The sequence below is a fragment of the Myotis davidii genome, unplaced genomic scaffold, assembly GCF_000327345.1.
Source record: "Myotis davidii unplaced genomic scaffold, ASM32734v1 scaffold2457, whole genome shotgun sequence".
NCBI lineage: Eukaryota > Metazoa > Chordata > Mammalia > Chiroptera > Vespertilionidae > Myotis > Myotis davidii.
In genome coordinates this window covers 40,537-54,263 of record NW_006288714.1, presented here as the reverse complement: position 1 = coordinate 54,263, position 13,727 = coordinate 40,537, and the positions used below count along the sequence as shown (strand labels likewise).

At 34.4% G+C, this 13,727-nt stretch overlaps 1 protein-coding gene across 1 annotated transcript in view; it reads left to right on the top strand.

The window, feature by feature from the left end:
• The window catches only part of CDK13 (cyclin-dependent kinase 13), a 147,804-nt gene that overhangs the window by 115,190 nt on the left and 18,887 nt on the right, over window positions 1-13,727 (top strand). The window contains exons 9-11 of the mRNA XM_015562061.1: window positions 614-715; window positions 809-886; window positions 13,043-13,159. Coding sequence (XP_015417547.1) covers window positions 614-715; window positions 809-886; window positions 13,043-13,159 — 297 coding nt within the window. The remainder of the gene's footprint in view (window positions 1-613; window positions 716-808; window positions 887-13,042; window positions 13,160-13,727) is intronic.

The window sequence follows — 13,727 nt, the reverse complement described above, 5'->3', positions numbered from 1 at the left end:
TATATATATATATATATCCTCTCTGTTAGAAGGTGACAAAGGAATCATCTGATAAAGTATTATACCTGTTGCTAGTGATTTTTTGCAGCATAGACTTCAGCTACTACGATCTACATTTCTGTACTTTCTGTTCACATACTAAAGTGGATTGAAACCAATGAAAGATTGCCAGAGATATGCCCAGTTGAAAACTTTTGTTAGGTGTTCCAGTTGAAACTATATCTTGCTACATATTGGTCATTTGCCAGGTTTGGTCAAAATCAACTCTCTTTAAGGCAGTAAATCTCTTTAAACATTATTATAGAAAGGAAAAGCAGTACTGAACAGTGGAGTTGATAAAAAGACCTTTCTTTGGCCACATTATAATTAAAACCAGCCAATTTTTATTTTTATATATTAAGGGATTTTTCAGTTAATCACATTGCTCACATGTATTTTATAATCATATATTATCTGTCGGTATTTAGTAGGCATATGAAAGTGATTTTAGTTAGGATTTTAGTTTCTTTTTGGGCAGCCAAACTAATATTTCCTAAGAGAATTTCTCTTATGCTAACAGATAATAAATCTAAAGAGTTGGTGTGTTTTTTTTGTTTGTTTTGCTTTGTTTTAGTCGGCCATATACTAACAAGGTCATCACTTTATGGTACCGTCCACCTGAACTGCTGTTGGGAGAAGAACGGTATACACCAGCTATTGATGTGTGGAGCTGTGGGTAAGATAGATTTATTGATTGGTTTAATTTACTTGAACCCTTTGTTAAGTAAAATCCATATCATTTGCTAATGATGGGTATTTTTTCCATTAGATGTATCCTTGGTGAACTCTTCACTAAAAAACCTATATTTCAAGCAAATCAGGAGCTTGCACAACTAGAATTAATAAGGTAAGCTTATGATTGTAGTATTTGCCGAGTGGAGGTTGTTATACTCTGTAGGATATTTAAAATCTTTCAGAATGTTTTCAGAGGGAGAACAGCATGATTCTCTTGAAGGCTCTAATGACTGCTGAATGATAGAGAAACTAGAATGCAGGCACTTTGATCTAGTAAAATTAAGGGTCTTAAGGTCTCTAAATCTGTGTGTGTGTGTGTGTGTGTGTGTGTGTGTGTGTGTTTAAATCAAAGGGCTTGAAGTAGAAAAGATGAGAAGGAAGAATAAATATGAGGGAGGAGAAAATGAATGGTAGATACATTTTCATTAAGTATGACAGGACGGAAGACTTAATGGTTTGGGATATTGCAAAGAAATACTCTTATTTTATATACATTTGCATATATGTTTAAATGTATCTACATATGTATACACAGCAAAATATATTCATCATAAAGCATAGGTCTTCATGATTTGAGCCCATCATATGACCTAGGTTGTAAGTAATTATCATACATCAGTCACCTTTCTCTTCATCTAATATTTTAAATAATTTTTTTTAAAAAAGAACTTTCCTGCCCTGGCTGGCTTGGCTTGGTGGATAGAGCATCAGCCTGCGGACTGAGGGGTCCCGGGTTCGATTCCAGCCAAGGGCACATGCCTGGGTTGAGGGCTTGGTCCCCAGTGGGGGGCATGTGGGAGGCAGCTGATCGGTGATTCTCTCTCATCATTGATGTTTCTCTCTCTCCCCTCTCCAGTCCTCTCTGAGGTCAATGAAGAAATATATTTTTTTTTTAAAAAAAAGAGCTTTCCCCCCATATATATATAATACTAGAGGCCTGGTGCACGAAAATTTGTGCACCTGGGGGGTTGGGGTCCCTCAGCCTGGCCTGCGCCCTCTCACAGTCCAGGAGCCCTCAGGGATGTCCACTTGCTGGCTTAGGCCCACTCCCCGGGGGATTGGGCCTAAACTGGCAGTCAGACATCCCTCTGGCAGTTCAGGAGCCCTTGGGAGATGTCTAACTAATGGCTTAGCGCTGCTGCAGAGGTGGGAGAGGCTCCCGCCACCGCCGCTGTGCTGGCCAGCTCTGAGCTGGCTTCTGGCTGAGTGGCACTCCCTCTGTGGAAGCACACTAACCACCAGGGGACAGCTCCTTCGTCTCGTGTCTGCCCCCTGCTGGTCAGTACGCATCATACTGACCAGTTGTTCCACTGTTGGGGTCAATTTGCGTATTACCCCTTTATTATATAGGCTTAATTTACAACTTGTAAGATTTGCATAAGTATTTTAAAATATGCATGAAAACTTTTAGAAAAGAAATTGATATGAGACAGATACCAATATACTATGAATTTTTCCTTCAATAGACTTGTTAGATTAGTAGATAACTTTCCATTTCTTCTGTAAATAATACTAGCTTAGATAACATGGAAGCTGAATTTTTGCAGCTAGTAGCTCTGGTAACTATCCCACTAGTTGAAGAGTATGATGACCAATAGGCAGTTGTTTCCAATCTTTCATGCCAACTTTTTATTACTGTGTATTTGTCATTTAATTAACAGATGCAGTGCTTTGCAAGGACTTAAAGTTTGGCAAATAGATATACATTAGAAAGAAAAGTCATAAAAATTTAGAAGACACTCTGATTGTTTTAAATCCTTGATGATATGTATCGATGTGGTTTATGCAAGAAAGCTAATGTAGAATCCCATTCAGTGAATCCTCTGTGCAAAGAGAAAGCGTTGGCTATGTCAGGAGATTGGAGAATAAATGTTCATTTATAAATTTTATGTTAAAATAAAAATGTTTAAATTATGTATGTGTATCTTTTTTTTTTATGATTCCCTCTGACCATTTTTTCAGTTTACTTACTGTTTGTTCTGATTGTATTGGATACTAGGGCATCTATTTTAATAATAAGTTCACACATATGATGCAAGCATTGTTCTAAGAATTTCATCTGAATTGGCCACATTTGAGCTCTTTAACAACCCTTTGTCTTCTTTTTATAAAGTTAAGGAAAATAGACTTTACAGAAATAAAGAATTTGTTCAGGCTCAAATAACTAGAATGGTGACAAAATTAAAATTTAAATGTAGACATTTTTACCTTAGTATCCAAACTTTTAATCAATTCTCAGTACAATGTAAGAAAACTTTTTACAAAGTTAGTGTGATACAAACTTCAAATTGACAAAGACAACATGAAAAATTTCTATAGAATATTAGTCCAAAAATTCAAAAGGAGAGATTAGCCAATAGTGTCAGGCTTTTCATTAGAAAATTAACTTGCAGAAAGTCAAGTAAAGTTCACTTCAAGAATAAAGGGTGCTTCATTTTAGGAAGTCTGTTCTTATAACTCTACATTTTAATAGAAGAAAAATAATATGGTTATCTTGATAGGTGTTGAATAGGTAATATAAACTTGCTAAACTGAGGAAGTGTAGAGAGATATTTCTTTAACATGATAAAAATGTATATCACAAATTAGTAGCCTGAATAATATTTAGTGGTGAAATATTAGAAGACAAGAATGATAAAAAGTTGTCTTCTAGTATTATTTAAGAGTGTTTGAGAAGTACTAACCAGTTACCTAAGAGAATTAGAAAAGGGATCCAATAAGAGGTATAACAGTGGAAAAATGAAGGCAGAATTGTCATAATTCATATATGACTAGAGGCCCGATGCACAAAATTCGTCCAGAAGGTCATTCAGCTGTCCAGTCTAATTAGCATACTACACTTTTATTATTATAGATAACATCACATGTATGCATGCAACATAGAAAGGAATTACCTGAAACATCTTAAATAACAAGTTTGGTAAAATGGGGAAGTGTTAAAATTGTGTGTGTATGTGTGTATACACAAAAATGTGCTAATATATGTTACATAATCATACATATTAAAAACAATAGCTTTTATAAAATATGAACCAATAATCACCAGTTAGAAACATGGTGGGAAAGATGCTTTTTTAAAAACCACCACCATATATTCTCCAGAAATATTAAAAACTATAATGTCCTGCTTAAAACTATAAAGAAGATTGAATAACTATTATTTAGACATAACTTGTTTTAGACTAGGAAGACTTAATTGTTCTTAAATATGATAATTCATTCTATATCATTGTAGTTCTACTGAGAACTTAAAAAAAATTTTGAAATGATGTTTGATTTTTGATATTCATCCTGGAGAAAGAAATATGGCAATAATCAAGAAAATTCTCAAAAAGAAGGAAAATTTGGCATATCATATGTTAAAACAAAATTATAGTAACTAATAAGACTATTTTGTACTGGCACATGATACATAGATAAAGCAAAAGGATTATATGGAAAGTCCAGAAATAAACCAAGTTTATATGGACCTTACATTATAATACAGAAGACATTTCAAGTTAGGAGATTAATTGAACAGTATTTATTGACTGCTGGTTGTGTGCCAGTTCATAGGTTCTTTTAGGACACAACGGAGGGTCAAGGCTATATCCTCAGTGCCTCATAACTGGCACACAACTTCTTTTACTTTCTAGTTGAAGACAGCAAACATAAACAATAAAATATATCGAGTGCTTATATGTGAAGGGATGGAAAATGGTAGAAGGTGGTGTTGTCGGTAGAAGGGATGTCTCTCCCATAAGGTATCATTTGAGCAGAGATCTGAAAGAAATGAAGGAACAGCAAAGTAATCAAAATCCTGAGGCATGAGTGTAGTTGTTATTTATGAGCATTAGCTTAGTGTGAACACACGGGAAAAGGAAGAAAGCCCAGTCCATCTGCTTAGCAGCGAAGTGGATAGTAATTAACAAGGAAATGGTAGATCTGAAGGTGCTAACGTGGAAAAGCAGCATGATTCCATGAAAAGAGCAGTTTTCCAGAAGTCTATGTTTAATTTGATCCCATTTAGGTAAAACAAACACATCAAGAGTCTGGAATTGTTTATCAGCATGGACTGTTTTGCTTTCCAGTTTATATATTTCAGAATGTTTTTGTTTTGTTGGTAAGAGACCATATTTAAAACAGAAAGAGATGCTTCACCTTTGATTCTATAGCATTATTTTTTAAAATATGAAGAGAAAATGGAAGTTTCTGATAAAAGAAACAAGTCTCTGATTTGAAGGAGGCAGCAGAGTGTATTGAAAGGGGTGGGCTTTGGAATCTTACAGACCTCCCTTCCAATGACCATCAGCCACTTCCTGCACTTGTGACTTACGGTAAGTTCCGTAGTGTTTGTTTCTCCACAAGTAAAACAGGACTTCTGCTTAGGGTTATAAGAATTAAATAAATGTAAGTTTCCAATACATACTCCCCCCCGCCCCCCATCTTATTTGCAGTAATGCTGGGATATTTCTGTCATCTTAAAAACAAAACAAAACGCCACAGGAATGATGAGGTCCAGAGTTTGTATTATAAAAATAATGTGTAAGCTGATCAAGAGTGGGAATACTAATCAGAATCTGTCTTAAAGAGCTTTATACTACTACAGTAGGCAGGTAGTCTGTATGTTGCTTTGTCCCAAAAAGTATCTTAGGCAGATCACAAAAGTTTTGGGATAGAAGAGCATAGGTTAAAAAGTGATGGCAAGCCCTGGCCGCTTAGCTGAGTTGGTTAGAGCGTCCTCTTGATACACCAAGGTTGCAGGTTTGATCCCTGGTCAGGGCATATGTAAAAATCAACCAGTGAAGGCATAAATAAGTGGAACAACAAATTGATGTTTCTCCCTCTCCCTCTCCCTCCCCCCTCCCCTTCTCTCTCCCTTTTCCCTTCTCCCCTTCCCTCTTCCTCCCTCCCTCCCCGTCTCCACCTCCCCCTCCTTCTCCCCGCTTTTTCATTCTAAAGTTTTTAAAAAGTGATGGAAAAAGTGAAAAGCAAAGGTGAGGACATAGTGGGATGAATGAGGGCAAAAATGTTTTTATACAAGAGTCAATCCTTTATAAGACTTCTTGCTGCCAGCGAAAGACTGTTTATATATCACACAGTGTACGTTACTTATGAAATAAAAGACACTTATAATCATGGAAGAAATTGAAAATAGATTGGAGTGAAAAGAATCCTGCTTCTCTCTATCCAGCCTTCCCCTATTCCCCCCACTACTCTTCCCTCCAAAGCCTCAGGCTTGGATGGTGACTCAGGTGAAATTTTAAAAACATTAATGGCACAGGCTTTGGCTTTTTTCAGAATATAGGAAAAGAAGGAAAGTTCCCATTTTTTAAAAAATGAAGCATATGTAAATAATAACATAAAAAAATTCTGTAGACTTGTGCTTCTTAAGCAGTTTTGGTCTCAAAACCTATCTACACTTTTAAATATTATGAAAGACCCCAGAAGCTTTTGTTTATGTTGATAGTATTTATTGATATTTACCACATCTGAAATTAAAACTGATAAATTAAAAATACTTTTAATTTATTTAAAAATAATAGGTTAAAAATAACATCTAAAATTGTAAAAAATCATCTTCTAAATGGAAATAAATGTTGGTGAAATGAATAGCATTTTTATATTTTTAGAAATCTTTTACTTTTTGGCTTAGTAAGTACATATGGGATCCTTATGTCTGTGATACACTGTTCTCACTAGTCTTTTCAAATCTTTGTGCATATTCTTTTTTGAAACTGCACTAAATAAATGGTAATTTTTTTACAGGTTAGTTATGTGCAATCTGAAACCAAATGAAGGAATACTTTGTACTCTAATATATTGAAATCCATTGGTCTCTCTTACCATCTGAATGGATTTTTTACAACTCTGATGATTTTATAAATTGTATATTGGTCATTTGGAAAATATTGTATCACTAAATTGGGCATCTCTTCCACATGTAACATTTCATTATATATTATTTATTATCACCACTGTTCTCAGCAGAGAAGCCTGGAGGTATTTATTATGAAGCTGTCAATTTCATGGGGTAGATAATAAGCTTTCTAGTATTCTGATTTTTCTCCTGAAAGCTTGAATTGTGTAATTGGCAGTAAATATTGCAATTGTCTTCCTTGAAGTAAAAAACTGATTTGAACATATTTTGAGAAAATGTCTGACAGATACCCAAGTCTGAATGATCATAGTTTGTAGTTGTTTTTGCAGGTAAAAGCGATCCGTGAATAAAGCAGCTACTTCAGCTTGCAACTCAAATAATTGTTTAGGTGCTTCTCAAGGTAGCTATCAGATTTTGTTGTGCAGAAGTGCTTTATGAGTATTTTATATTTCATTACTGAGAATGTTAAAAAGATATATCCTCAAAGTATTAGGTTTAATACATTAATATTTTTTACTGCTTCAACAAGTACATTCTTAAGTGAAACTGGCTTCCGCCTTGCTCCTAGATTGTGTGGTAATGAAGAGTACTAACTGCTTTGTGTCATTGCCTTGAATCATGTTAAGGTTCTGGTAGTTTTACCCACTATTGGCTGTCTACTATCAGTAGTAAGTCAACATATTGAAAAGGGCACATAATGTCTTAGTAATACCTTCAAAGTGCCAGGCCCTCGAAGGGCCTAGGGGACACCCAAGGGTCTTTGGACCCCAATTTTGAAAACTGCTGCTATATACCAATCTCACATGAGTATTGATGCAGGACAAATTAACAAGTAGAATGCAGCATATTACTAAAATAATAGTACTTTTATTAGGCCTAGGTGGCATTCCTTTTCTGAATGTAAGGATAATCAAGTATTAAGGAAACTTTTTACTACATTAGTAGCTTAGGGAAGGAAATGCAGATAATGATTATAAGGTTTCTAAAAATTAAACTGATTACACTAAAGCATCCTTTAAATATTTAAATCCATAGTAAAAAGGAATAAAAAATGCTTCCTGAATAGGACATCTGGCTGAATTTTTGTGTACCAGTCACTATCTTTATTATGTATTGTTTTCAAACGAAAGACATCATCTTTCCCAGTGGTAAGCAATGAAAGTACTCCCATTAAAATCAGAAACAAAACAAAATTATCCAGTATTGTGTAGCACATCATTATCATTCTTACATTGATTGGAAATTACTATATAATGTAACATGCCATAATGATAAAGAGGTATACTCATTTGAAAAAATGGATGAATTTTGATTACAGGTAATACAATTATAAACCTAGAAAGCCTCAAAGAAACTACTACTAAAACTTAGGAGTCATAGGATCTCAGATGGCTACCTAAAATTTTTATGTCAAATTTCAAGCTTTTCCTACAGTAAAACTTTCCTACTTATGCTTAGGGAATACAACAAGGATAGGAATTTTTAAAAAGTAAAAACAAAACAAAACACACACCTGTAAAAAAGAAATATATAAGCCCTAGCCAGTTTGGCTCAGTGGATCAAGCATCAGCCTACGGACTAAAGGGTCCCAGGTTCGATTCTGGCCAAGGGCACATGCCAGTGGGGGGCGTGCAGGAGGTAGCCGATCAAGGATTCTCATCATTGATGTTTCTGTCTCTCTCCCTTCCTCTCTAAAATCAATAAAAAATATACATTTAGAAATATATGTAAGATCTAATTGAAGAAATATATATTAAAATGAATGAAATATTAAAAGTTTAATATTGTTGTGATAGAAATATTAAGCTTTGTAAGGATAGCAATACTTTCTGAATTAATCTATAAATTCAGAGCAGTAGTTGAATTCCAATAGGATGCTCTTACTTATGGAGTGTGGCAGTATCGATTCTACATTTTAGCTGTAAGGAAATTCTGAGGAGACTAATTAGAGGAATGGGTAGGTAGAGGGGTTTGTCCTGTCAGCCTCATAAAAAATGTAGAACTCATATTGACATCAGAATGTATAAGTCAGGTAATAGATTTCAAAATTAGACCTCAAATATTTGAGGTTTAGCATATGATACATTTTAAGACATTTTCAGTAAATGATTTTCGGATAGCTGGCTGATCATCAGGCACAGATGTTGCTAATACGTAGTTATCAATTCCTATCTGCTTCCCTAGTTTCTAGTAACTTTCCATGCCTCAGTATGTCTATTCCATCCTGAATGCTGGTACCAATTGATAATTTTAAGACTTAGATAATTTCCCACCACGTATATAATGAAGTAATTAAAACTCTTTAGCTAAGAGGTATTGAAACTGATATTTATTATAAGGCTATTAATGGGCCAGGATGCTAGTTCATTTAATTTCACAGCTCTTAAGTAAAATTAATCTGTTTTATGAAAGAAGAAACAGATTCTTATGCAATGCAATTTGATCATTATCACATAGGATTCAGTTCTGAAGTTTGTCTTTATTGTACAGTTGACCGTTGAATAACACGGGAGGTTGTGGCACCGACCCCAGATGCAGTCAAATCTGAGTATAACTTCTGACTACCCCCAAACTGAACTAATAGCCTACTGCTGTCAGAGGCCTTGCCAAATAACAGAAACAGTCAGCTAATAAATATCCTGTTACATGTATACTGTACTCTTACAATAAAGTAAGCTAGAGGAAACAAATGTTACTGTAAGCAAAATACATTTACAGCATTTATTGAAAAAGATTGTGTATAAGTGGACTCGTGCAGAACTGGATTATTTAAGGGTCAACTTTAGTTAGGCAAACTGCCTCTTAAAACTGAATTGTGTGGCCCCTGTTTATCTTCCAGGTAAACCTCCCTGAGCTCTAAATTCCTCCTGTACTGATTTTCTTAGTCTTCCTCCTAAATGTCTAAATTTGGCCACTTCATACTTTTGCCTGAGTACTTCTCTTTGCCATTAACATATTTCTTATTCCCTTTCCCACCTGTATATTGTTTACAGATCATGGTTTCCAAATAATAATTTAGTAAGACAAGCATCCATGTAAACAACTAAAATACAAAGCAGGATGAAATAGTATTAAAGGAAACAAGTAGCATGCACAGAGCAATCATTTTGAGTAGTATAGGGGATAAAGACTTCTGTGAATGGATTACTTTTTATCTGACCCTTGAGAAGTGAAAAAGATTTAGCTAGGTAGGATCTAGGGCAGTGATGGCGAACCTTTTGAGCTCAGCGTGTCAGCATTTTGAAAAACCCTAACTTAACTCTGGTGCTGTGTCACATATAGAAATTTTTTGATATTTGCAACCATAGTAAAACAAAGACTTATATTTTTGATACTTATTTTATACATTTAAATGCCATTTAACAAAGAAAAATCAACCAAAAAATGAGTTCGCGTGTCACCTCTGACATGCGTGTCATAGGTTCGCCATCACTGATCTAGGGAGAAAGGAATATGAGCATCAGTATGGAGGCATGCTTGGTCTGTGGGGAGAGAGGAATTGGGAGATGAGACTAGGGAAGGCAGTTTGGGACCAGATTATAAAAGGCCATGCTCCTAGTTTGGCTTTCTTCCCTAAAAAAGAAAAGAGTGGGAGTGGACAACGAATAAGATTTTGGTACTTTTCTTAAAGCTTGGGCTTATAAAAATCGAAAACTATAGTAGTCCCCATTATCTGTGGTTTCAATTTTGGTTACCCTCGGTCTGAAAATATTAAATGTAACATTCTAGAAATAAAACATAGTTTTAAGTTATGTGATGTTCCTGGTAGTGCAATATCTTAGGTCATCCCATTCCTTCCCACGGGGAACATGAATCATCCCTTTGTGCAGGGTGTCCACACTGTATAAGGTTAAGTACAGTGCAATAAGATACTTTGAGAGAGCCCTAGCTGGTGGTGTTCAGTTGGTTGGAGCATCATACCATACACAAAGAAGTGGCAGGTCAGTTCCAGGTCAGGACACATACCCAGGTTGTGGGTTCAATCCCTAATCAGGGTGTGTGCAGGAGGCAGTCAATCAATGTTTCTTTCTCACATAGATGTTTCTCTCTTGCTATTTCTGTCTCTGAAATCAATAAAATTTAAAAAATTATAAAATAAATTTTTATTAAAAAAAGGATTTTGCCCAGCCGGTGTGGCTCAGTGGTTGAGCGTCGACCTATGAATCAAGAGGTCACAATTCAATTCCCCATCAGGGCATACGCCCGGTTTTAGGCTTGATTCCCAGTAGGGGACATGCAGGAGCCAGCCAATCTATGATTCTCTCTCATCATTGATGTTTCCATCTCTCTCTCATTCTCCCTTCCTCCCTGAAGTCAATAAAAAAAGAAAGGACATTTTGAGAGAGAGAGACCACATTCATATAACTTTTATTACAGAATATTGTTATAATTTTTCTATTTGATTATTAGAGTTGTTAATTTCTTGCTGTGCCTAATTTATAAATTAAACTTTACCATAGGTGTGTATGCATATATAGGAAAAAAACATTGCATGCATAGGGTTTGCTACTATTCCTGGTTACAGGCATCCACTGGGGGCTTGGAACATATCCCTCATAGTTAAGGGAGATTATCGTATATTGAAACAAAAAGCACAGTTTGGTTGACATATAACTTTAAAAGTGTGAGAGGTTCTCTTACATAATAAACGTGTTTCTGAGATAGCATTCTGAAGCCCTACTAAAGAATGGCAATTTCACTTGTCAAGTGCTTATGCACATTGGTGCATACATTTATATTTATATATGTTTAGAATATTTTTAGTCAGCAATACATGGGCCTTTTCTTTTTACGTTTAAATACCAGCTGATCATTTTACATACTATATACATTTATCCTTGAGATTTAGTATATTTAAGTTAAGCATATTTAACCAATTTTTTATCTGCCTATTACCAAAATCAGTTTTTAACTATTTACCAGCTGGAGTTACCTATTACTGCATTTTTTAAGTAAATTATTGTAACAAAGACTTAGTAATTAATAAAATAATTATGAGGGTTTTCGCCCTGGTTGGGTGGCTCAATTGATTGGAACCGTTGTCCTGTAAGCACCAAGCATGTCAAACTCGCAGCCCACAATGAATGTTTTTGCGGCCCAGCCAATGTAATGGTATGTAAGAAACGTTTTAATAAAAATTTTGTAAGTTAATTCTTACAATATCCTGTTACACATAATTATTAGTAATGAACTACAACATTCAATAATGACTGATTATTATAATCGTGTTGCATTCATTTCCCTTACGCGCCTTACGCGCAGGCGCACCATTTCCACTAATGCTAGCAGCGAATATTTCAGCAGCCCATTGCCCCGTTATTAGTCTTGTACTGACTTGGTTTGGTGTGTGCAACAGGAAATAATTCGCCTTTGGAGGACAAGAAAAATAGGTTTATTTGTGATATGCTTATTAATCTGTGCAGTTATTCATTGTCTGGTAAGTTAATGTTCAAAAATACTAATTTTTATTAAAATGTTCTATATTTTATGTTAACAATTACTCATTTATTTCAGCCCTTTGTATTCAGCATGTCTCTATTGAAATAAACCTACGTTTCTATGAAAATGGAAGGTTGTTTTTTTGCGGCCCACATACACTTAAACCTTGTTTGTTTGGCCCATGTTAGCCTTTGAGTTTGACCTGCTTGCTGAACACCAAAAGGTTGCAGTTGGATTCCAGTCAGGGCACATACCGCGGATGGGAGCAACCAATCGATGTTTCTCTCACATCAACATTTCTCTCTTTATATATATATGAAAAAAAACAATAAAAACATGTCCTCTGGTGAGGATTATTTTAAAAATATCTTTTTTAAAAATTAGTATTTTTAAGATACAGATAAGCAGAGAGTAAAGCAGTTAAAATTTCTTAATACCTTGAAATCTGTGGCACAATTTTAAAGAACTTACATGTTTTAAGAATGTTACTTTTAGGGTCCACCAGTTGACAGAATTTAACAGTCTTTATTTACAATGTGCTTACCTTCCTGAGTGTAGTATATCTGTTTCTGATTTTATCGCAAACTTCATTATATTTATGAAAAGTGGTGAATGACAGGTACCTATAAGACCAAAGAAAGGCATATACTAAACTCTCGTTTCTTAATTTATTGGAATAAATTTTTTATTTTGTTCAACATATGATCAGCATATTTTGAGTGTTACCTTTAAGATTTGATTTTATAAATAAGAAGGTTTTCTTTCTAGGAACTTGAATATTTGGAGTATTAGAAGTATCCACGGAAAATAAATTGATTTCTTAAAACAAGTAATTATTTTGGGATGACTGAAATATTTAATAAAATTTCCATAATTATATCAGGACTTAAGTGAGTTGATATTTTGTATAGCAGTTGTATTATTTTGTCTGTGTAGTTTATAGTGATGTACTTCTTTTTATGTGTTTAGCCGTATATGTGGGAGTCCATGTCCTGCAGTGTGGCCCGATGTAATCAAACTACCATATTTCAACACCATGAAACCAAAGAAGCAATATCGTCGAAAGTTAAGAGAAGAATTTGTTTTGTAAGAAGGGGATGCTTAAACATCCATATTGCATTGAATGGTTTTTGTTTGTTTAGTTAATTACTCTGAATTCTAAATGTTACTCAATTCTCTATTGACTCAAAGTAGATCTATCACAATTATTCTGTGTCATTTTATTTTGAGTTTCCCTTTGCTACATGCAAATTATCATTTCACCACCATTATGGAATCAGTGGTTTGTGTTTGTGTGTTAGATTTGGTACTTACATAAGAAAGAACTTCTACATTATTTTAAATTTTATTGAAACATCTTTCAAGTTATTTGAGCTCAGGTTTTTATTTTTATTGTAGGAAACTATTCTGTTCAATTCTTAATTTATGTTATAACAGCAAATTGCCCATAGAGTAATAAAATATACTATTGTTTGCCAAAACTAAAATTATTAGAATGATAGTTATAAAAATATGTGAAGTATTTTTCAAAAGAAAATTGATATTTACTGGAATAAAGTATTATAAACATGCTATAAAATGCTAGTACTTGAAATAAGCTTCTAAAGAAACATTAAACTTGTGTCAAAGACCATGAATGACTTTTTTAACCCTT